Raw genomic sequence first — 26256 nt, forward strand, 5'->3', positions numbered from 1 at the left:
TACTGCTGCTGCCACAATGGGGTCCAAACCCCAACCTCTGTCTTTCTTTTTCTAAGTCTAAAGATTCCCTGTCTAGAGCCAGCTGTTGCTGTTTAAGCTTCAGCCTGGACTTTCCCCTCTCAATCTATTGAGCTCCCTTTCTAACATTCTGTCATCAGGGTGGGTGGGTTGGGCATGCTTTGACACAGAAGAATGATGTGAATGAACAGAGGGAGACCTGTCCCTAACAGTTGGCACCCTAACAACCTGGCCTGCAGGAATGACATCCCTACTGTGATGAGAGCTCACGTTAGTACCAGTTATGCTAGGTGGTCTGCTAAGGGGCAGGTTGGGAAGGATACCATCTAACATTCTTACTGGGGGTGCCCCAGAATCAGAGTGTGAACCATCTACTAACTTCTCAACTGATGTGCCAGCTAAGGCCTTATCATTTTCAATGAGCATGTTAATTAACAATTCTCTAGAGGGATTCTTCCCCACCCCTAAACCTCTATCAATGCAGAGACTCCTCACACCTTTCCAGCTAAGGTGGTCATAAGCTGTGCTGACCAGATCAAAAGTAGGACCTGTACCAGACATGATAGAAAAGGTTTAGGAACAGATAAAAGAAAGAAAAAAGTTTCTGGACTTTTTAAGGAAACAAAAAAAAACTTTTTCAACTTTTTAGAAACTTTTTGAAAGTTTAGAGGTACTTTTCAGCACTTAGCAACTAGAGAATAAAACCAAAACTTTTTGGTTAGGTGTACATACACTGAACTTGTTTTGTATATTTTTCTCTTATGAAAAGTACAAAAAGACAAAGTGGTAAATAGTTGCAAGTACTTATCCCACCTCTGCACAACCAATGTAGGAGGCTGGCCTGGCTTGTAGTGGGTACCAAGGGGTACTTACACTCTGTACCAGGTCCAGTTATCCCTTATTAGTGTAGAAGAGGAGGTTCTAGCAGCTTAGGCTGATAGAAGGTAACTATAGCAGAGCAGCTTAGGCTGAACTAGGAGACATGCAAAGCTCCCACTATACCACTGGTGTCATATGCACAATATCATAAGAAAACACAATACACAGATATACTAAAAATAAAGGTACTTTATTTTTATGACAATATGCCAAAAGTATCTCAGTGAGTACCCTCAGTATGAGGATGCCAAATATACACCAGATATATGTACACAATACCAAAAATATGCAGTAATAGCAAAAGGAAGTAATGCAAGCAATGTAAAGTTACAGTAGATTGCAATAGGAGCACATAGGTATAGGGGCAACACAAACCATATACTCCAAAAGTGGAATGCGAACCACGAATGGACCCCAAACCTATGTGAGCTTGTAGAGGGTCGCTGGGACTGTAAGAAAACAGTGAGAGTTAGAAAAATAGCCCATCCCAAGACCCTGAAAAGTAGGTGTAAAGTGCACCTATATTCCCCAGAGAGCACAGAAGTCGTGATAGGGGAATTCTGCAAGGAATACCAACACCAGCAATGCAACCAAAGTGGATTTCTGGACGAGAGTACCTGTGGAACAAGGGGACCAAGTCCAAGAGTCGTGACAAAGTCGAGATTGGGCAGATGCCCAGGAAATGCCAGCTGAGGGTGCAAAGAAGCTGCTACTTTGTACATAGCTAGTGACCAATGTGCAGTGTACGCGTGTAATGGTGTCCCCGCACTCACAAAGTCCAGGGAATTTGCCCTGAACAATGTGGGGGCACCTTGGCTAGTGCCATGGTGCCCACACACTAAGTAACTTAGCACCCTACCTTTACCAGGTAAAGGGTAGACATATAGGTGACTTATAAGTTACTTAAGTGCAGTGGTAAATGGCTGTGAAACAACGTGGACGTTATTTCACTCAGGCTGCAGTGGCAGGCCTGTGTAAGAATTGTCAGAGCTCCCTATGGGTGGCAAAAGAAATGCTGCAGCCCATAGGGATCTCCTGGAACCCCAATACCCTGGGTACCTCAGTACCATATACTAGGGAATTATAAGGGTGTTCCAGTATGCCAATGTGAATTGGTGAAATTGGTCACTAGCCTGTTAGTGACAATTTGGAAAGCAAAGAGAGAGCATAACCACTGAGGTTCTGGTTAGCAGAGCCTCAGTGAGACAGTTAGTCATCACACAGGGAACACATACAGGGCACACTTATGAGCACTGGGGCCCTGGCTGGCAGGGTCCCAGTGACACATACACTAAAACAACATATATACAGTGAAATATTGGGGTAACATGCCAGGCAAGATGGTACTTTCCTACAGAAAGCATAAATACAACGCACGGCCCTATAAGCCATTTTTTGAACGGGAACGGCTACCTTGCATATAATTAACGCATGGCGGGTTGCCGCATCCAAAAAATGACACACACAGCGGAATTTTGTCATCCGCGGGCTCGGGCGTCAAAGTTTAAATACGGGGCAACGTTTGCGCTGATTGTGCATCAAAATTTTTGACGCACAATCGGCGCAGTCGGAGTATAAATATGCCCCTAAGTCTCTTCCCAGTAGGGATACTGGACTTGAATTATAGACTACGAATCTGTGCAATCCTTTAAAGTTGCCAATCTAAACCTAAACTAGTTCTGTAATTGGGTTGGTCAAATACTGATTCGCTACTCCTACAATCTAGACTCTCTTTCCTGAAAGGGGCAAGTTCAGAACTTCTGCAGTTCTCACTGTAGAGTGTGTAGCTCGTGTGTCACCAAGAATGAAACTTTGTGACCCATTACCTTTCCCTTCACATATGGGCCTTTCTGATCTACTTCTAAGGAAGCTGCAAGCACACATTCCTCCTCATCCAAACTCTTGCTCACCCAATCATCGTTTATTCCATTCTCACTGTGTAACGGGAATTGGTGAACTGTTATTACTCGTTAGACCTCTGACCCGTGACCTGTTGAGGAAGAATCACTCGCTGCTGTTCCATTGGGGCTTGAGGTATTTGAATTTGCTGTCTAGGTACCATTTGCATAGGCTGCAACTGTGTCATTTGTACACGTGGCATTTGCACTTGCTGCATAGGTTGGAAATTTTGCATTTGATTCACATTATTATGAAAATTTGGATTATGACCTTTAATTCTTGGCCCTGTCATGTTCCGGAAACTAATTGATGTCACTTGTTTGCTGAGTGACACATTCCTGCCCCGTCATCAGACACTCCCTGTTGGACTTTTTTGCTTATGCAGGGTCATCCCCAATCTTTTTTCCTCCTGCCTCCTATTTTTTCTGACCTGTTGCTGTTTGCTTTTGAACTCTGAGCACTTTACCACTGCTAATCAGTGCTAAGGTGCAGATGCTCTCTGTGTAAATTGTAATGTTGATTGGTTTATTCATGATTGGTATATTTGATTTACTAGTAAGTCCCTAGTAAGGTGCACTAGGGGTGCCAGGGCCTGTAAATTAAATGTTACTAGTGGGCCTGCAGCACTGGTTGTGCCACCCACATAAGTAGCTCTGTAATCATGTCTCAGACCTGCCACTGCAGTGTCTGCGTGTGCAGTTTTAACTGTAAATTCGACTTGGCAAGTGTACCCACTTGCCAGGCCTAAACCTTCCCTTTTCTTACATGTAAGGCACCCCTAAGGTAAGCCCTAGGTAGCCCCAAGGGCAGTGTGCAGTATATGGTTAAGGTAGGACATGTAGTAATGTGTTTTATATGTCCTGACAGTAAAATATTGCTAAATTCGTTTTTCACTGTTGCAAGGCCGGCCCCCTCATAGGTTAACATGGGGGCTACCTTTAAATTTGATTAAAGTGTAGATTCCCTTTGGGAGTGGATGGACATGTGGAGTTTCGGGTCTCTGAGCTCACAATTTAAAAATACATCTTTTGGTAAAGTTGATATTAAGATTGTGTGTTTGAAAACGCCACTTTTAGAAAGTGAGCATTTTCTTCCTTATGCCATTTCTGTGACTCTGCCTGTTTGTGGATTCCCTGTCTGGGTCAGTTTGACAGTTGGGCTGGTTGCACCTCACACTAGACAGTGACACAAAGGGAGCTGGGGTGTAGTCTGCATTTCCTGATGAGCCATCTGTGCTAGGAGGGAGGGGAGGAGTGGTCACTTACACCTGAAAGGGCTGTGTCTGTCCTCACACAGTGCAGTCTCTGACCCCCTGGAGAGTGTCTGTGGCCTGGCCTGGGCAAGGCAGGATTTCACATTCAAAAGAGACTTTACTTTGAAGTAAGCCTACTTCAAAGGAGAAATTGGGTGTAAGAAGGGCACCCAAAACCACAGACTTCAGATCACTTCAGGACATCAAGAGGAACCTCTGCCTTGAGAAGAGCTGCAGATCTGAGGAGAAGTGCTGCCCTGCCTGTGCTTTGTGGAGCTATCCTGCAGTTGCTGCTTCTGCCAGAGTAAGAGGGCAAAGACTGGACTTTGTGTGCCTTCCATCTTGTGAAGAAATCTCCAAGGGCTTGATTTAGAGCCAAGCCAAGACACAGAGGCTTCTCCTCCCAAACTCAGATTCACACTAGACTAATGCCAAATTATTGCAAGCACTAAACACAAATCAAAACCCAATTTGTCCGTTTACTACAAGTACGGTAACACAACTGCTTCAGACATTTCACTGACGCCATTTCGCTTTAGCAGCTACTCCTTCTTTCTCAGTTTCCCTGATTCGCAAGCAAAATTCAACCCGCAAATTTCACTCCCAACTGATCAGTGGGTCTGTCCTGGTGCGCATAGGACGTGCCAGATCTCAGTTGAAAATTATTTCGATCACTTTGACTCACACTCTGACTTGTCGACCATGCCTGATCAACCTATTAAACCAGACAAATTACAACAAAAACCAAGTGTCTCATACAGTTTTTCAATATACTCCGGAGCTTTAGACCTTGCAGGGTCCATATACCAACAACCGTGTGGACAATTTTTAAGCACAAAGCGCCACACACATGTGAAGTTCGACGACTTCCCTACTCTCACACTGCAGAGTACGCACCTCCTTCTACAACTTCATTTGGAGTACACAAACTCACTAAACCCTCACAAACATCACAATTCACCTGTGATTCACATAAGCTGTGCAAGCGCAAAACCTACTTCATTCACACCGTCACTAGAATGCTGAGAACAGCCTCAAACAATCATTGGAAAACTCCAAGATTCTGGGAAAGTATTTTAAGTACTTAGGGGCACATTTTCTCTTCACTTTGTATCACTGAATCTATTAAAATCCAAAATGTCTCCAATTTCACCCAATCTGCGAATTAATTTGCTCTTTGTAGGGATATTAACCCATATCCCACTGCCACTTCTGGGGACACCTGTTGTTTCTCGCTCACAATCTCTGGGACCAAAGACTACTACCTATCTCTGGACTGTATTATGGATTCTTTAAGGAGACAACCTTTACTGGGCATCTATGATGTGCCCTTAAGGAGAGAAGCAATCAATCTCTGCTACCATCTTTGTTAGTGCGTCAGACCTTATTAAGTAAACTTACAAGGGAGACGTGAATAGGCCAATGGACCTTTTGGCTGCACTTCGAGTTTTTCCCACCATATATCCCATACCAATAGAGATCAATAACATCAACAATAAATAACATTAATAATCAATATGTGTCAGTAATTTCCACTCACCATGACCTCTGCCATGAATAACCACACCTTTATGTAAAAGTTAGAATGTTTATTTCCCTATATTAACAATGCTAATGTACCGTAACTTAGTCTCAAAATCAAATGATAAACATACAGAAACAATACTGGTTGACCAAAGCAGCAAAAGAGTCGCAGTCTAATCAAAGCTTGAGCTACTATACCTTCTAGTGTTACAGTACAAATTAATAGCAAGAATAACTGCGATAACGAAATAACATACATTTAGGCCCATATTTATACTTTTTAGCGCTGCATTTGCCTCATTTTGTTTATGCAAAAGCGGCGCAAACTTCCAAAATACAGTTGTATTTTGTAAGTTTGCGCCACTTTTGCATCAATAAGCGGCACACATGCAGCGCTAAAAAAGTATAAATATGGGCGCTAGAGTCAGCAATTAAAATACATAAACAGTTATCACATGTAGCGTACTTCATCAGTGAGAACCCTAACTAACACCAGATTAGAATAGCATGTTTGGGTTTCATGCAAAACAATTAAGTCACACACATTTTGAAAAACATCTAACTATCAAAATAGCGGTTGGCAAACAAAAGCAAATAGACATAACAATCAGTAATAATGTTTAATACCTCTCCTCAATATGGTCAGCAAGCTGTGATAGTCTTTGTCAATAGGACATCAGTTCGGTCAGAAAGACATCAGGATTCAGCATCAAAGTTCAGAAAAAGCAGTCTTTCTAAGCAGTTCGAAAGAATATAGCTAATGGCGTAAACTCTCAAGAAGAATGGAGAGAATGGCTTCTCTCCTCTTGGTGCAGTCTGGCTAAATTTGATTTCCTAAAACTACTGCCCACATCCTAATTGGTCAGGGGATCGCATGTTTACATTTAGTCCAATGAAACTAAACCCTCAAATCTACAATTCTACTACTACATGGTTCACATGTCAATGATTGGCTCCTCTTTTCCTGCTCTCGTCATTCGGTTTGTCAGGTATCAATTTCGTTGCAGCTTATACTCCATTCAGTGCATCCATTGTCTTCTCCTGGGAAGGTCAGTCTTACACACCCTACAACATACATTGTTTCACTAGCAAGTACAGCATCTTCCATCAAGCAGGTTTTCATGAGAACTAACTTCAGCTACATGGTCAGTACAGTGGAAAATCACAATTTAATTCTTTAAGCATCCATTTTATGAAATGCCTAAGCAATGCAGCTTGACATGAGGACGTGCAACTAGGCCAAGACCTTGCTAAGTTAAGGCCTGCAATTAATAAAGCTAATACAGAATGCATAATCCTTAATATGACATACTACTACATTAATTAAACATAAGCTCAATATTTCATATTAATAAGTACACTTCGTGAACATTGGTAGACGCTCTGGTAGGGGCATCTTCAAATGCGTGCACTATTTTTCTTTAAGTTAATACATTTTCTATGCAAATCCAACACTCAAAATACATGAATATTCATTAGTAAATTCAGCGTTAACAGTGGGTAAATGAGATGCAAGTCTGGGCTCACTTAAACCCCTCTTGTAAAGGATGGTGTGTCAGAGTTAGCGACATGCTATGCTTGCCTTGGACTTTATTACATGCTAGATATAGATATGAAGCTACCAGTAACATATCATTTTCAGAAATCGGAGGTAGCTGAGGATGGAACGGAATTACTGACAAATGTCATGTAGGTGTCTCAGGAGTTGATTGATTTGGGCTCAAACCTAATAATTACAGGCTATTCTGAAAAGCTAATACATTTAGGGCCAGATGTATCAAGCGTTTTTGCATTCGCAAAGGTGTGAGTGCCCGTTTGCGAATGCAAAAATGCCTTTCAGTATGTATGAAAGGCATTCGCTAGGCAATTTTAAGGAATCGCAAAAATAGCGATTCCTTAAAATTGCGAGCCAGTTTAGAGAATCGTAAATTGCAATTCTCTAAATAAGAAATCGCAAATAAGGAATCCTTATTCACGATTTCTTAAGCACACATATCAAGCTTTTCCTTAATGTGAATTGGGCATTAAGGAATCGCAATTACCACCAAGTAAAACTTGGTGGTAACCATGTGCAAAATGTAAAAATACATAAAAAATGCATTTTTAAAATTGACATGTAACACACTCATGCCCCTTTGGCATGTGAGCACCTTACATGTCCTAAATTAGGCCCCCAGCACCCAGTGGTTTTCATTTCCCAAATTGTGAATTCCAGTTAGGAATTTGCAATTTGGGAAATGCAACAAATTCACAAATATGGGCCTACAGGCCCATAGGTGCGAATGGGGTCTGTATCGCAATTGAGCTTTGGTAATAGCATTTGCGATTTTTAAGAAATCGCTATTACCGAATCGCAAATATGATACATACCATTTTGCGACTCAGAAATAGCGATTTCTTAAAAATCGCTATTATCGAATCGCAAAAGGGTTAAATGATACATCTGGCCCTTAGAGGCTTTTTTCTCCAGCTAGCCACCAGAATAAGCATCTGTCATAATAGCATGTACATTTTCCATAAAAGGTCCAAAACTCAAGACAAATCGAAATGTTTTGTGATCTTGTGAGAGCAATAAGCACTACAGGAAACCAACATTACCCTATAATACAATACAAAGGATGTCATATTTCACCGTAAGATTATCAAAACAATTATGCAGCAGGAACAGGGAAAAAAGAACAAACTCAGCAGTATTTGCTGCAACCAAAAGAAGGTGACAGGAGATTAAGCCAACACCGACCTCCTCACTGACAGCCAGTGGCCCTGATCTGGGAAGAGGTTTACTCTATATTTATCTGTAATGGATCAGGCTTTGTATTGTGGCACCTTATTTGTGTAGGAACACATCCTTAGGTATCAAATATTTCGGCGATACACTGACATGATTTGTGTGCACTTTGGTACTTCAGTCCGTTGGTATGCGTTATGTCGTGGTCTGTAAATTGTTGTCTTTATTGTGGTGGCAATGATTAGAAAATGAACACTTCTGGGAAGTAGGCAAGTTTGAAATCATTATGGGGGTCATTCTGACCCTGGCGGCCGGTGACCGCCAGGGTCACCGACCACGGGAGCACCGCCAACAGGCTGGCGGTGCTCCCGAGGGCATTCTGACCGCGGCGGTTCAGCCGCGGCCAGAAAGGGTAAACCGGCGGTCTCCCGCCGGTTTACCACTGCCCTTGTGAATCCTCCATGGCTGCGGAGCGCGCTCCGCAGCCATGGGGATTCTGACACCCCCTACCGCCATCCTGTTCCTGGCGGGTCTCCCGGCAGGAACAGGATGGCGGTAGGGGGTGCCGCGGGCCCCCTGGGGGCCCCTGCAGTGCCCATGCCCATGGCATGGGCACTGCAGGGGTCCCCGTAAGAGGGCCCCGCAAAGTATTTCAGTGTCTGCTAAGCAGACACTGAAATACGCGACGGGTGCAACTGCACCCGTCGCACCCCTGCAACTACGCCGGCTCAATTCTGAGCCGGCGTCCTCGTTGCAGGGGCATTTCCTCTGGGCCGGCGGGCGCTCTTTTGGAGAGCGCCTGCCGGCCCAGAGGAAATGTCTGAATGGCCGCCGGGGTCTTTTGACCGCAGTGCGGTCATTCAGCGGCGGTACCTTGGCGGACGGCCTCCGCCGTCCGCCAAGGTCAAAATGACCCCCTATGTGCGTGAAAGTTGTCAAATCTGCTGTGAAACAGTTTAAGGTTGTGTTCCGCAGCAGCCCAAATCAGGATGATGTCAATTTACCACTGCTACCATAATGATATGTAGTCACAATCAGAAGCAAGGTCTGACTCAGGAAACAAAAGTAGACCTGCAAATAGGCTCAAACCAGACCCACTCCACTATTCGCCAGCTCTACCTCTCTCGAATAAACCACTTTCTCTCTCTCTCTCTCTCTTTATCTCTCTCTATCTTTCTTCCTCTCTCTCTCTCTCTCTCCTTCTCTCTGCTCCCTTTCTGACCGTTCATGCTCTATCCATCTCTCGCCGCCCTTTCTCTTTAAATCTCTTTTGAACACCCCTGTGCCTGCCGCAATTATCATTTGGGAATGTGGAAAATGTGACAGAGGCACCAGGAGCGGCCCTGGGTTTTCAGAACCAGCATCCAATGGCTCCAGCCTGCCAGGAAAATCTTCTGGAATAATAGGTCTGTCCGTCCGGCCCTGATTAGAATTCAATCTTCAGTTGTGTAAATAATTGGTTTGTGAACTGCAGACTCATCTATGTTCTCAAAGCAGTGCATGTCTGTTGTACATATATGTTATTTTCAAACATGTAGTAGTGTGTCCCTGTGAAATCTGTGCACTTGACTACATTGTCAGGGGTTGGTTTTGAGAGACCAGGATAATAAGTCCTCATCTCATTCATTTGTGGAATGTGTGTGCAGTGCCTCCATGTCCATGGTGTTCAATAATATTCCCCTTGGTAGAGGGAAAGCATCCGGATCGGCCATCAGATTGGCAAGGATAAGGCATTGTAGTGTCTTTGATATCATGCGCGCTAGGCCCCTCTCAGTCCTGGGTGGACTCTAAACAGGAATTACGTAATCTGATGGGAGGTGTTAATATGTGGTCATGAAAGTTATGATGCAATGCGTGCAGAGCTCGATAGTATGTTGAAGAAAAATGACATCTGTTACAGAGCTCCGTCCGGCGTATTAGGAAAGACGGAAAAGACGCTACAACTGGCAATGAATGGGGGAAACAAAGTTGCTCTCCCTGAGAGTTTGCAAAGGTGGAGCAACCTGCTTGTGCATTTGTGATTGGGGTTTCTGGAATCAAATCCCTACTCCATCCTGTACACAGTCATCTAAGCAGTTGAAGGCCCTGCAGAGCAGCACATTCGAAAAGCCAGCCAAAACTTGCTGGTAAGGCTGAAAGGAGAGGTACTGCACTGCACCATAACACAGAGCCATCATCCATACAAAGCAAATGCTAAAGGCAACGATGACCAAGTACGAAAACAGAAACTTACTTACTGCCACAGGTGATTAAAGCGCCACACAACCTAGAATCGGAAAAGACGACCTAGGTGCACGCGCAAGGCTGATGCGTATAGTAGTTGTAGGTGACATTCTGTGCAACAAATGCTGACTGAACAGCACACACTCGCAATGGCAGTAGAAGGGAGCACAAACTATACTGTGGCTATATTCCTGAAAATACCAACATAGTTTGACACAGAAGAAACAGAGCATTAGTGCCAGGTGGGCTGCATGAATTAAAACATTTGGTGATTTCATAGATGCACTAGAAGAAGGAGATGATAAGAAAACTTTTAAATACTTCAAAAACCTTGCTAATGATAGAGTGAAAGAAAGAAGTGGTAAAGAAAGTTTCACAAGCTGATGAAACATCATACTGAAAGATTAAAGTAGTGCTGGATACCAAGTTCAATCCGATGCTGAATGTCTTCTACGAGAGGTACATCTTCAACCAAGCACGACAACAAGCTAGTGAAACGATGGATGAATTTGTTGAGAGACTTGATGCACTTCTCAAACATCATAAGCTCTGTAACTTTAATAATGAAGAAGCCATGCGCATCAGAGTAATTGATGGCTGCGTTTCAGATTCCTTTAGAAGACGCATGTTGAGAGAGCCACTGAGTTTAGAGAAAATGCTAATGGCTGCAAGGGCAGGAGAACAATGAGATCAGCAAGCTGCTGATATGGAAGCAGAAGCAGCATTTAATGAATCAGGGTTGAACATGAAAAGCAAGCAAAAGCACAAAATAGATGCACCCAAGTTGATTTCTCCAGAGAATAAAAAGTTATGCTTCCGATGTGGGTTTTCGTTTCCCCATTAAGGTAAATGTCCAGCCATAGGACAGACATACACAGCCTGCGGGACAGAAAGCCACTTCACAATGGTCTGCAAAGCGAAAGAGAAACCAAATGTGTCACACAAGAAGAGAAAATGGACGGCAGAAGGTATCTAAAGCATTCTCGCCACACTCACAAGGCCAAAAGGCACCATGAGTTACTACAAGTAGAAACCAAGCACAGCCGATTATTGTCAAGTTCATCATATAAAGGCTCTTCAAATTCATTATCAAGCACTAGCAAAAAGAGAGATGTGCATTGATGATATCACCTAAGGAATGGCATGCACATGCAAAATTAGCTGCTTGCATAGAAGATTAAAAGTAAAAAAGAATCACTAAATGAGGCAACAAAATGCATTTGGACACTATCCTACATTAAAGGTGAACGATCACCCCATAACCTTCAGTATCAACAGTGGTGCATTGATTAACATCATGCCAGTAGAAAGACTTGACAGCCTCTATCCTATGCCACACTTTACTCCATCAAACATGTAGATATACACATAGGCTGCTTCTAAACCATTAAGGAGTAAAGGGTAATTTACAGCAACCTTGCGACAAATGACATCAGAGCGAGTGCCAATTCATGTCCTTCAGGGAACTTCATCTAGTGCATGCCTACTTAGCTTTGTCACTGCTGCTGACACAGGACTGATATCACTCAACTACATTTGTGCTCAGGGTGGAATTGTGAGTTAGTTCCAGTCATTGTTTCATGGCATAGGAAGACTCAAGAAGATGAAAGTGCAACTTCATATTAATTAGGACATGTTCTTTGTTGCCTAACTGCACTGCATTTGCTTTTCACTTACAAACAGCTGTTGAGAAAGAACTAGAAACACTATTAAAGGATGACATCATTGATCCTACGCCATGGGTTTTACCCATAGTCGTGGTGCAGTGTGCAAGGAGAGTGGCGGTGCAGTGTGCATTTGTGTTGATTTGTACCGGGCCAACAAAGCAATCAAAAACATCCTGGTCCCCGCATAGCGGACATGATCATGCAGCTGAATGGACCAAAAATCATCTTCCGTCTTGACCTGAACAAAGGATACCATCAACTCGAGCTGGAATAGAACTGAAGGAACATTACTACTTTTTTTTACTAATGTTGTTTTTTTCAGATACATGGACTGAGTTTTGGAGTATCTTCAGCTGCACAGAAATTTCAGGATGTTGTTCACTGAGTTATTCAACCTGTTACGCTTGTTTACAATTACAGTGATGACATGTTGGTATTTGTGACAACACAAAAGGAGTATGACAAGACTCTTATGCAAGCGTGCCAATTACTTGCTGATGTAGGTCTCACTCTCAATGCAGCAAAATGTGAGTTTTACAAAGCCAAACTTAAATGCTTAGGGTACATATTGTCTGATGGTGGAATGACTCCTGAGCAGGATAAAGTGCAAGCACTGTCATTTACCTACCCCCACAAGATGTCACCATGCTACAATCCTTCTTAGGTATGGTCAGTTATTGCTGAAGGTACATTTGTGATTTTTCTACTATGAGTGCCCAACTGAAAGACTTAACAAAGCAGAATGTCCCATACCTGTGTTCTCGTGAATGTGATCACAGTTTTAAGAAAATGAAACATGCAATTGAGATTGAAACTGAAATGACCTATTTTGATTCCACATTACATGCTGAAATCATAGGAGTTGTGAGTCCTTTGGGTCAACACAATGGCTATCTGAATGCCCAGAAACACATTGTCACCTACACCAGCAGAAGACTGTCTGAAACACTACATACTTACTTTTACCTGGAGAAGGAGAGTCTGGCTGTAGTGTGGACCTGTAAATATTTTCATGTGTTTTTATTTGGGAAATGTTTCACTATCATCACAGACTACCAGGTGTTGCTCACTATCTTTGGAAACCTAAAATGCCTCCTCCCATCAAGAGGTGGGGGTTGTGACTACAAGAGTATAACTACACGATTGTACGCAAGCCAGGGAAAGACAAAAACCCCGCAGATTACTTTTCACTAAATCGCCAAGCAGCTGAGGAGTATCTCAACTTCATTGTGAGGTGCTGCACCCCGCAGCTCTATCCATTGAACATAATATTGCTGCTACCAAAGCAGATAAAGACATCTTTATCCTCAAAGACCCCATTACAGTGCAATCTTGGAAGAAAAGTATTCGATCTTTTGCTGATACAGTTGAATTCCAAAAATTAAAAAGTGTGCAGGATGTGTTATACATCACCCAAGAGCATATCATATTGGGAGACTCGAGAATTGTCATAACTGAGAGCCTGAGACAGCAAGTCATTGAGCTAGCCCATGAAGGACATTGTGGTATTTTATCCAGAAAAAGGTCCCTAAGAGATTGAGGCCCTCATTCTAACCCCGGCGGTCTCAGACCGCCGGGGCCAGGGTCGGCGGGAGCACCGCCGACAGACCGGCGGTGCCCCGCAGGGCATTCTGACCGCGGCGGTTTGGCCGCGGTCAGAAAGGGTAAACCGGCGGTCTCCCGCCGGTTTACCGCTGCCCTTAGAATCCCCCATGGCGGCGCAGCTTGCTGCGCCGCCATGGGGGATTCTGACACCCCCTACCGCCATCCTGTTCCTGGCGGTTCGCCCGCCAGGAACAGGATGGCGGTAGGGGGTGCCGCGGGGTCCCTGGGGGCCCCTGCCGTGCCCATGCCAATGGCATGGGCACGGCAGGGGCCCCCGTAAGAGGGCCCCGCAAAGTATTTCAGTGTCTGCTAAGCAGACACTGAAATACGCGACGGGTGCAACTGCACCCGTCGCACCCCTGCAACTCCGCCGGCTCAATTCTGAGCCGGCGTCCTCGTTGCAGGGGCATTTCCTCTGGGCCGGCGGGTGCTCTTTTGGAGAGCGCCCGCCGGCCCAGAGGAAATGTCTAAATGGCCGCCGCGGCGGTCATTTAGCGGCGGTACCTTGGCGGACGGCCTCCGCCGTCCGCCAGGGTCATAATCAGGCCCTGAGTGTGGTTTCCTCGCCTAGATGAACAAGTTGAGAAAGAGAAAAAAGCATGCCACATTTGCAACTGCTTATCCTCAAAGGTGTGCATGCCTGGGAAAGAGTTACAGTTAATTTCTTTGGGCCTCTAGGAAATAGTCATCCTCTAACGGTAGTCAGTGATGAATACTTGCATTTTCCTTTGGTAGAAGACTTATCAACAACAACCCATGATAAAGGCATGGAGCAGCCTGATGACAGCTTTGCACCATGGGGCATCCCCGCTATTCTTAAAACTGATAATTGCCCGCATTTCAATGACAAACAATTCAAGGAGTTTCTTTTTTCCACTCAATGTCAAGCATCAAAAAAATATACCTTTTGATACCTTGCGCGCTAGGACCCTTGTGGTCCTGGGTGGACTCTAAGTTGTGGCTATGAAAGTTATGATGCAATGTGTAGAGAGCGCAATAGTATGCTGAAGAATAAATACATCTTTTTCAGAGCTCCATGTGTGGTCTATTCATTTGCATGCTCCTGGATCTAAAGATGACGATACAGACATGACTTTAAGCACTTCTTACTTTTACTGCTCCAGCCAAATATCATTCCAGTCAGAGTTCCTGTACAAGAGATAATTGGGTGCCCAGCATTTCCTTCTTTGTGTTTTTTGGGAGAGTGTAGAAACAACACTCTCTGGTATCAGGTACCACATTTGTTCCATGGTGTTATCCAGGATTGTTTGTAACATCCCCTTAAATTCGCTGTTGTGCTGCTTGGTTGGGTCTTCTTTCTGTTTCATGCCGTTGTCACACTTGAGAGTTGACCCTTTAATGTATCATATTGCGTGAAACATACATTAGAGTATACTATCCAGCAAAAAGTATTTTAGGAAACTGGATGAAGACCCACAGACGATTTGCAAAGTCCAGCTTGTAAAAGTCAGAATTCAACACCATACCCCTCATTACGACTTCGGCGGATGAAAAACACCGTCCGCTGATGTCTCACGGTCAGGTTACCGCCAGTGTGGTTCCCTTCCAGCGGCCCCTATTAAGAGTTTCCCCCTGGCCCACTGGGTAACAGCCCACAACATTGATGCCAGCTCATAATAGAGCAGTGCGTAGGGTGCACCAGCACCCATTGGGCTTTTCACTGTCTTCTTTGCATGCCTGGGATGGCCATGGGGACCCCTGCACTGCCCATGCCCCCGCACCCAGTCTCCCCCCTGCACCCCATCTCCACTAGCCTTTACATGGCGGTGCTACTGCCATGTAATCACCAGCTGAGAAGGGACTCGTAAACCCAAGGGTGGTGCTGCTTGTAGCGCTGCCCTGGTGGATTAGGACCGCCAGCCTCTCCAGTGGAAGAGAAGTGGCAGTGCTGGTGGTCTGACTGTGGTGCGACCACCACGGTCGTAATGTGGCTGTCAGACTGCCACATTGGTGGCGGTACGACCGCCACCCAGCCCTGGCGGTCTTAAGACCATCAGGGTCGTAATGAGGGGCCATAGGATTACTGCAAGGTTTGGAGTATATTTTAGATGTTTATTGAAGTCATAACGAATCCCAGCATTACAGCTAGAAAATCTATAAGTGTACTGCACTACAAAGAGTATTCTAATAGCAAGGTTTACACTGTAAATGTCCCCTCTGTGGAAAATTCTGCCAGGGTAAATGATGTAGAAATATGTTTGCAAAATATTTTTGCTTCAGAGAGAAAACATTGATTGACACCATTCCAAACTTTTATCAACACTTTCACTATAAAATGTTATCATTATATTCCATTCAACACCGATTTGCTCAAATACATAAAATCTCAGCATTAAAAAAATAATAAAATATTGCAGTACCCTGTTAAAAATTGGTGTCTGTCCTCTGCTACAGATGTGACGATCATAGTTGGTGTTGCAAAGCACTGATCTAGAAGGACGTTGAAACTAGGAACGAATTAAACCTGTTATGAGAAATTCTGATGATATATTATACATACAATTAATGTCGAATTTCAAAAACATTAGAAAGCATTTAATCAGAGTAACACAATGTGCATTCTTTACCATGCTTTGCGATACTCTCCAAAGGAATATGAGCAGTTACAATGCTATACTCAATTACTACTCGCATTTGTTTATGTATAGAGATGACCCTAGTCTATCTCAAATACCCACTGGCTCACTGTTTGATATCACACATTTTAGGGCCAAACCTTGCACACATGATCGCAATGCAAAACGGCATAAAGTACTTCAAACAGCTAAAAAAAGTTAACATCCAAACAGAATAATTTTAAAAATAATGCGTATTTACTAGACACGAACTTAGGAAAAGTAAATCTTTACTACCCCAAGTGGGTTAACACGTATAACCATCCAATGTAAATTTAAATCTAACGTTTTAGGCTTAAACGTTATTCTAATCAGCAGGTGGAGACAATGGGCAGTGGAAAAGGTGAAAAACATGAGTATCTTTAAAAGAATGGTCACAATATTTGAAAGTATAGAAAATCTTCCAGACTTGTGCACAGCTCTCATTAATGGGATATGGCATCAGCGACGCCCCCCTTTGTGAGATCTATGACTCTGTTTTCTGCTTAAAGTAAACTTGCTGAGAAACTTGCAAAGAAAAATTGTGCATACATTTCCCATTGTGCATCGAAAAAGTCCACAAAAGGTAGACTTGCTGAAAGGATGAGGCACAACTTATCCAGTATGGTTGGATTTTATTGAAGTAAATATTATCTTGCTAGGTTGACAACAAATTTGTAGACTGAAGAAAAAAACGTCACACATGCGCAGACTAGAATACAAGCATTGCCATTTGTTTCTTAACGATAGCACTTAGCAGAACAAGGAGACTAAGGCCCTCATTCTGAGTCTGACGGGCGGCGGAGGCCGCCCGCCAGACTTCCCCCCTCCGAAATACCGCTCCGCGGTCGAAAGACCGCGGAGGGTATTCCGAGTTTTCCCCTGGGCTGGCGGGCGGTCTTCGCAAGACCGCCCGCCAGCCCAGGGGAAAACTCCCTTCCCACGATGACGCCGGCTCGTAATAGAGCCGGCGGAGTGGGAAGGTGCGACGGGTGCAGTTGCACCCGTCGCGTATTTCAGTGTCTGCTTTGCAGACACTGAAATACTTTTAGGGGCCCTCTTACGGGGGCCCCTGCCGTGCCCATGCCATAGGCATGGGCACGGCAGGGGCCCCCAGGGGCCCCGCGACTCCCCCTCCCGCCATCCGGTTCCCGGCGGGAGAACCGCCAGGAACTGGATGGCGGGAGGGGGAGTCGGAATCCTCCATGGCTGCGGAGCGCGCTCCGCAGCCATGGAGGATTCCTACGAGCGGCGGAAAGTCAGCGGGAGACCGCTGGCTTTCCGCGTCTGACCGCGGCTAAACCGCCGCGGTCAGAATGCTCGTAGGAGCACCGCCAGCCTGTTGGCGGTGCTCCCGTGGTCGGTGGCCCTGGCGGCCACCGACCGCCAGGGTCGGAATGACCCGCTAAGTGGACACATAAGATTTTTGCAAACACTTCTTCACAAAGTAGTATGACGGCTCCCAGCTGTATTAGATTGTAAGTACACAGGCTGGCAGATTTATTTAAAAAAAAAAACATAAAGGGCGGGCTCTATGTTAATGAAAGAGCCAAGCCCTTAGCACTCAGGAATCCAACTAAGCCAGATCAAAATGTCTAGGAACAGGAGTGATAAAGGTGCCCACCACTATCTAATTTTCCTCTAAAACCTTGAAGTGCAGTTCAATGCAGAATGGAAATAAATTGATAATACATTAAAAAAGACTGCAGATGGGGCATGGGGGTAGCAACACTCAGTGGGATGCATGGGAGTGGGCAGCATAGGCAAGCAGGAGGGTGGAAAAAGTAAACAACATTTGAGGGAAAAGCATAAAAGCGAGAAAGCAACATAGTGGGAGAAGCATCCACGGGTGAGTGCAACATGGAGGAGGGCAGGGGGAGGAGCGCACGGGCAAACGAGAGCAACACATAGGGCCAGGTGTAGCAAGGGTTTTGCGACTCGCAAACGGCGAAAAACACCGTTTGCGAGTCGCAAAAGCCTCTTTGCTATGTAGAAATGCATTTTGCGAGTCGGAACCGACTCACAAAATGCCTTTCCGACTCGCAAATAGGGAGGGGTGTTCCCTTCCTATTTGCGACTCGCAATGCTATGTATTTTCATTTGCGACCGCGATTGCGGTCGCAAATGAAAGCGCAGTTACCATCCACTTGAAGTGGATGGTAACCCAGGCGCAAACGGGAACCCGTTCCCCTTTGTGTCTGGTAAAAAAAAAAAAATTTCAGAGCAGGCAGTGGTCCAAGGGACCACTACCTGCCCTGAAAAAATCCGAAACAAAAGGTTTCTGTTTTTTTTTCTAAGTGCAGCTCGTTTTCCTTTAAGGAAAACGGGCTACACTTTGGGAAAAAAAAACCTGCTTTATTTAAAAGCAGTCACGGACAGTGCTTTAAATGGGCCGGTACTCTCCGGTACTGAGTACCGGCACTTTTTTATTTTGAGAGGTAGAGTACCGGCATATCTCAAGAAAAACGTAATACTTTTAATTGGAGAGTACCGGCACTTCTCAGAAACAAGCAGGTACTCTGGTACAGAGTACCTGCACTTCTATTTTTCCATTTAAAGCACTGGTCACAGACATGGTGGTCTGCTGTCCCCAGCAGGTCACCATCCCCGTGAGTGCCCAGACTCGTTATGGGGTCGCAAATTGCGACCCACCTCATTAATATTAATGAGGTGGGTCTTTGCGACCCCATAGCGAGTCGCAGAAGGTGTCTGAGACACCTTTCTGCATTTGGTTTTGCGAGTTGCAATTTGCGAGTCGCTTTGACTTGACTATTGCTAGTCGCAAAACTATACTTACCTACATCTGGCCCTTAGCGTGGTGGTGAGGGGGAGTGGTATATGAGGGGAACCTGGAAAACACGTGCATTCTCATAGAGTAATTCACCAGAGAGAAAATGGAGCGTCTGAAAAGTAAGTAGTGGAAGGACAAAAGCAATGAGGCTACAATTCAAGGCAGAGCAAACGAAAGGAGGAAAGGCCAAGCAAACTACTGAATAAAAAGTAAGCAAATGAGAATTACAATAAAGCCAACCAATAGTAAGCCATGTGCTTACCTCAAGCCTATATTTAGCTGACAATAGGTCTTTTGCAAACCGAGACCTAAAAAGACCTGCACCCATCACCACTAAAACACTATGATTAAAACAGTTACAGGTCAAAAGGTTATTGCTGTAGGTTGATCAGGTGACGAAAACGGGGAAATGCTTAAAAAGAGCACTCCAGCCTGCAGAGAACATGTCTAATAGGAAAGTGTTAGATGTGAAGGAAGCACCGAAGCACCCATTTTTACATGTTGCTCTCTGTTTCGCACCAAACCTGCAAAAGATTTGATCAAAAAATAGATGGCTCTCTTCAAAGAGAAGCACAGTCCCGGCATTTGTAGACAATTTCCGAAATATGAGTCTACAGAGTTCATTACTGGCCTGAGCAAGCCGAGCAAGCTCTATAGGTAGAACACGGTGCTATGTCAACAACCAACCCTCCTCATGATTTCCTGTTAGCTCCATGCATTTAAATTCTAAGGTTCCCTGTTTGCATGTTAGTTTCAATTAATCCTATTAAAGCACAAGATTTTTTTAGCTCTCACCTATTGTCAAATATCTATTACCTTGAACACATAAAAATATGTAATTGGCTTTGGGTCAGCCCCTCACTCTTGTTTGGGTGGCTTTCTTATCATTTTCCTGCTTCTCACTCAGTCTTTTCTCCCTATTCTTTATTTGTCCTGCCTCTCGAGTGCTTCTTCTATTCAATTTCTGATTGAATGGCTTGTGTCCTTCCAATGCTTCTATACAGAGAAATACTTTTCTTTCTCTTTTGGCACTCCATAAGAGCGCATGTGTTTTTTTGCCGTCTCCCTTGTGCTCTGCTGCCTCTCTCAAAATCCCCAAGTACTCTCTGTGTTGTCTCCTCCCTACCTGCCACAGCTATTCCAGTGCTTCCTCCATGCCATCCCCCCACCCCTTTGTCTTCACTTTCTCGCTATTACCCACCCTGCTCTGTCATGCTCCCTTACCCCACCAATTCCCTATTTCACCCCACCTCTGTTCATCCATTGCTCGCACACCACTCCAGTTCACATCCCTTTTTTCCAAGGGACTTGCAGCTGCAACTAGTTGCCAAGCCACTCCATTCTTAAGTTGTGCTTTCAAGTACATTTTTGTTATTTATTGGTTCAACGTAGGTGTCAGCCATTTGGGACATTAAGTAAATAAAAACAAAAGGTAGCTGTGCCATTCTGCATGCACATGTATGCACGCCAATGCACAGATGCGTATATGTCATCGTACTGGACTGTCATAGCATTATGACGCAAGTACCTATCATCGTAGAACAACATTATCAAAAAACATTTGCAAAGCAAGGAGATCTGCATAGCTTTTAAAAGGCACGACCAATTGCCTTTGCCAATGCTTGTTAAAAGAATGAATTGTACTGTTTCCCCTCTTTTCATTTCCGTGGCCACTTAGTACATGATTACCTAAAGGATTAGAAATTTGTGTCTATTTATAGATACCATTCTGGGTGTTTATTTTGTGTTAAGGATGTTTAGTCAAAATATACAATAGTTCTCAATAGAAGTGTAGTGGTTGTTAAAGGCATAGTTCCCTCTTTCCTTTTAGGCCACTTCTCATTTTACATGTCACCCTTTCGATGTGATTACACTACAACTGAGCACTCTTTTTCAAAATTGATTGGAATCACAAGGTTTGACTTAGTGGGATAATTGCAGTGATATTTTTTTGTTGAATTTGCAGGTAAATAAAACTCCAATCTTGTAGCTAAACAGGCATTGCTACATTTGATGATTTATGATTGAATTTCTGAAGAGAGAGAGACACGATTTGAATAGTCTCATTTACAAAGTTAAACTAACATGTGAGTAAATCTACACATGTATGTTTACTCTCACACTTTGACTAACTCTACTACTTCTGGATATTTAGCATTTACAAGTGTAAAGTTACTCAAACGTGTAGACATGCATGTCTCCATGCCCTAAAACAGGACCTCAAGTCAAATTCATGAGCGTAAAGTTACTGAAGCCAAAAATGAGTAGTGAAAGTCCATCACCAGAAATAGCCAACTACTGATACTGCAAATCCCTCCAATTGAAAATAATGGAGATAGGGTTTTAAAATAGAACCCTACGGAAATAATGTTAAATTAAATTTACTTATTTTGACTTTTAAGAAAATATATAAATTAAATGGAATATTACACAAATTATACCTTTTTTTAACTAACCACTATTTAAAGATAAAATATAAGCATTTTTAAAAACGCCTTAGTTTTAATTTTTTTTAAAATGAATATCAATGATATACATAATGTTTTGTAAAGGTTACATTGTAAGAAAATACAAACATTTTACTCCAGGTGGCATTTTTAAAAATACCTTTAAATATATTTAAATTAATTTAATATTTATGTAAAAATGAGTTACTGCTTTAAAGGTACTACTAGTCACTTATCACATGGAGACTGAAGTCTCCGCCACTGGGTCAGAGATCTCCATATGCCAAATTATAGGGAAAAATGTAAAAGTTCATCAAACTTTTAAAAAGGAGACAAATATTTTAATGTAAAATGCTAATGCTAAATAATTGTATATATTTATTTTAATAGTAGGCGAAAATAAAAAGGCACAATATTAATAACTTGATTCAACTGTAAAATATTATTTGAATATATTACATTAAATTACAATTATATTTCTGAAGTTTACATTATAAAAAAGTACCACCTAAATTACAAAAAAATTGTTATGTATGAAAACATTATTAAAAGTGATGTATAGAATCAAAAGTAGTGTAATTGTATTTTATTAAAAATTAATACTACTTTTTAAGTTTAAATTTATTTTAACATTAATTCCTATGGGGTTTTATTTTAAATCCCTAAATCCATTATTTTCTATGGGAGGGTGCTGCAGTATCTGTGAGTGGCCATGGGTGGTGCTGGACTTACTCCAGCTCTGAGCTGGAGTATATTTACTACTGTTGTGGGTCTTTCTTGGCAGTAGTAACAACAGTAGTTTAGTTTGTGAATAGCAGTGGGCTTATTCTTTGAGGGAGGGTTCATGTACCTCCCTAAAGCACTCTCTAATCCTCCCTTAATCTCTTCTTTCCTGTCCCAGCACCCTGCCACTTTAGTCAAGTGTTGCCCATTTTCCAAATACTCCCCTCTGTTTCTCTCACTTTTACAACTAAAACATATACTTATGAATGAGGAGATTCTGCAGTCTGGGCAGAGATCTCCTCACAGAAAAAGGTAGGCGAAATGTATGTGGACCCTCATCAAGGAGGTTTGTGAATACCATTTTGTAGTATGTTAATTGTACTATTGTAATACTACTAAACATACTACAAAATACAGTTTTTGAATAGGCCTCTAGGTGTTTATGAAAGGATACATGAAAGATCTGAATTTGTGCTGCTGGTTGCCAGAGGGCCACACTAACACTTTATTCTTGAGACTAGGGCTGTTGAGATTCTGATCCGCAGGCAACAATCTTTCTTCTGTAGGACAGTCCCTGTTGAGGCTGTCCTCTCTGTACTTCCACTTGAGTCACCAAAACCCAGAGACTCATGTCATTCACATCACTTTGTGCCTTTGTCATTATTGGTGCAGACATTCCATGGTCTGTCATACTATTCAGCTCAGTTTCTCCTTGCCCCATTCTCCAAAGTGTGCCAAATTGTTTGTCGTAGCAGGATGGTTGCCCATTATGCCTCCCCAATTTAACTGTAGCTCAATCTCAAAGGTTTCTGCCCCTCTTGTCTTGAGGAATTTCAGTATCTCTTACTCACAAACTCCCTGCTGTTTACCTTTTCACCCCTCTCCTGTCTATGTTGTATTTCCAGACTGCTGTGCTTTAGCCTGTCTTCCTGACATGCAAAGGCAAAGGATAGAGCTTCCCAGCATGCTGTCCCATTTGTTATGCACATCTTGTGAGAGATGGGCCTGTGAATGTGTAAGTCACAGCTCTCAAGGAGAAGAGACTATGGGGGTGATTCTGACCTCGGCGGTAAAATGCCCTTACCGCCGGTCATAAGACCGCCATAACACCGCCGCGGCCGCGGTCAACCGCCACGGTCATTCTGACCCACAACGGCCAAACCTCCAAAAATCCGTCCTCCACTGCAGCCCGCCACATCGGCGGGCAGCGATAAACTGGAGATGACCAAACCTCCACCGTCACACCAACAGAAATACGCCCATGCCATTACGACCCACGAATCCACACGGCGGTCATTCAAACGCGGTATTCCATTGGCGGTACACACCGCCGCGGTCAGAATACACACACATCACCAAAACACAGCCACATTGGACAATTTGAAATACACACACCTGATACACATACACACACCACTCCCACACAATCAACCAACTATAAAACACACACCCACATCACCCACAAACCCCTGCGACCAGAATTACTGAGAGAAGGAGAGAGAGACACAGCAGACAATCCCTAGCAAGACACACTGAGGCACACTACACCATCACACACACCACATAGTAGCACAAAGGACCACACACCAACATACTCATCATCACATACACCACCCCACACCTCACCCACACCACCCCATGGCACCCCAAAGGCACCCACGCTTTTCGGACCAAGAACTCCGGGTCATGGTGGAGGAAATCCTAAGAGTGGAACCCCAGCTCTTCGGCTCGCAGGTGCAGCACACCAGTATAGCCAGGAAGGCGAAGCTATGGCAGCGGATCGTGGACAGGGTCAACGCGGTGGGACAGCATCCCAGGAATAGGGAGGACATCCGCAAAAGATGGAACGACCTACGGGGGAAGGTCCGATCGATGGTCTCCAGGCACAACATCGCGGTCCAGAAGACTGGCGGCGGACCCCCACCCACCCCTCCCGAATTTACATCGTGGGAGCAAGAGGTCTTGACCATCCTGCATCCTCAGGGCCTCGCTGGAGTAGCCGGAGGAATGGACTCTGGTAAGTCCCATCTCAACTACTATATCCCCCCCACCCCACCAGCATGCCAACCCACACCCCCACCCTCATCCCCAACCCCCCAGCACATATCCTCCCTGACAATGTCTCACCAGCACAACCCACCCATCCCAACACCAACTCCTGCATGCCAACACAAATCATGGGCACCCATCACCTATGCATGACCACTGCACTAACCCCTCCCCCCCACTAAATACCCTCACAACACCTCCCTCAAGGGAATGCCTGCACTGGGGAACAAGGGCACCCATAACACGCATGCTATTGCACACACAGAAACAATAACCAAACTCTCTTACCCCATGCAGGACCCGAACGACAACACACCAGCCAGGAGGGTCCAGAAGTGTCCATCCCACCACCGGAACAGGCCCACACTGAGGATAGCAGCTCTGTCGACAGTGAACCTGATGACCAGCCCGGACCATCGGGGACCTCTGGGCAGTCGGTTCCCCTCAGGCAGCTACAGGCCACACCAGACCCGACCCCCTCTGCCGACACCAGCACAGCTCCCACCCAGCGGGCCCATGCCTCTGTCTCTAGGACAGCTCAATCAGCGGTGTGTCCGCCACTACAGGGCACCCAGGCTAACCCAACACCCCAACAACAACAGGGACCTGGGGGCAGTGGGAGCGGGCACACCGGCCAGGGGACAGAGGCCGGGGGAAACCGGGCAGCTCGGAGGGCTGCTGTGCAACAGGGGGGGAGGGGAGAGCCAAGGGAACCCACTCTCCAAGAGGCCATCACCACCATCATGGCAGCCTACCACCACTCCCAAGAAACGATGGCGACGGTACTGGCCAGGTTCACTGAGATCCAGGCACAGCAGGAAGAACGCTACATGGGGTTCAGGGAGGAGCTGAGAATCATCGGGACCGCAATGGGGACCATCGTCCTGGCCCTCCACAGGATAGAGGACGCGTTGCGGGACCATGGTGCACCACACAGGGCCCCTGTCACTAGGCCGGACCAGGAACAGCCTACCACCTCCGCCGGCGCTAGTGGACAGGAGGTCCCAACACCTCGACAGCCCCCCAGAACCCCACCTCCTGCTGAAGAACAACCACCCCGTAAGAGGAGCCTGAGACCAAAGAAAAAGACAGAGTAGGATGTCAAGACCCCCGCCAGCAGGACATACCCCCTGAACTCTTCCCACTGTCCCACATTGCCACCCTGTCCAACCATGAACTGCCTATGCTCCATCCTTCCCCAGGCAAAAGAACAATGCACCTGTGAGACTGAGAACTGGACTCTGCCATGGATATTCCTCCACCCCCACCCATCACCCTTAGAATCACATGTACCGATATCTAGCACTGTAAATAAATCACATTTTGCACAATAATCTGTTTTGAGTCATGCTGTCTTATTAACAAATGTATTACATATTACTGTTCAATTTCTGTTCTGTCAATTAGTCATGACAACATACCAATGTCAATACGCTGTATTTCATGGGCGAACCAAGCAGAAGTCAGGTACTGAGTCAGACAGCACTGAGAAGGGAAGGGAAAGGCAAAAATTACTGAAAAACATCTGTGGGGAACTACAGAAAGTACAGATGCAGGAGGCTAGAAGCAATTGGGAAATGGCGTGGGTGATTCTTACCTGGGTGTCACTGGAAATACTGTTGTATCACTCTATCCCTATTGTCTGTGTCGTCCTCTGAGTCTTCCTCCTCTTCACTCTCCACAGGCTCCACGGCTTCTACAACACCACCATCTGGACCATCCTCCTGCAGGAAAGGCACCTGGCGTCGCAAAGCCAGGTTGTGAAGCATACAGCAGGCCACGATGATATGGCACACCTTCTTTGGTGAGTACATTAGGGATCCACCAGTCATATGC

The 26256-nt window shown here is 44.7% G+C and overlaps 1 protein-coding gene across 4 annotated transcripts in view; it reads right to left on the minus strand.

Annotated features, from left to right (window-relative positions):
• The window catches only part of LOC138285285 (zona pellucida-like domain-containing protein 1), a 305528-nt gene that overhangs the window by 130552 nt on the left and 148720 nt on the right, over positions 1-26256 (minus strand). For 2 of the 4 annotated variants that reach the window (XM_069225015.1, XM_069225017.1), the window contains one exon: positions 16177-16263. The exons of the other annotated variants lie outside the window; for them this stretch is intronic. In XM_069225015.1, coding sequence (XP_069081116.1) covers positions 16177-16263 — 87 coding nt within the window. The remainder of the gene's footprint in view (positions 1-16176; positions 16264-26256) is intronic. 4 annotated transcript variants of the gene reach the window in all.

The sequence above is a fragment of the Pleurodeles waltl genome, chromosome 3_1 (genome assembly GCF_031143425.1).
Source record: "Pleurodeles waltl isolate 20211129_DDA chromosome 3_1, aPleWal1.hap1.20221129, whole genome shotgun sequence".
Classification (NCBI taxonomy): Eukaryota; Metazoa; Chordata; class Amphibia; order Caudata; family Salamandridae; genus Pleurodeles; species Pleurodeles waltl.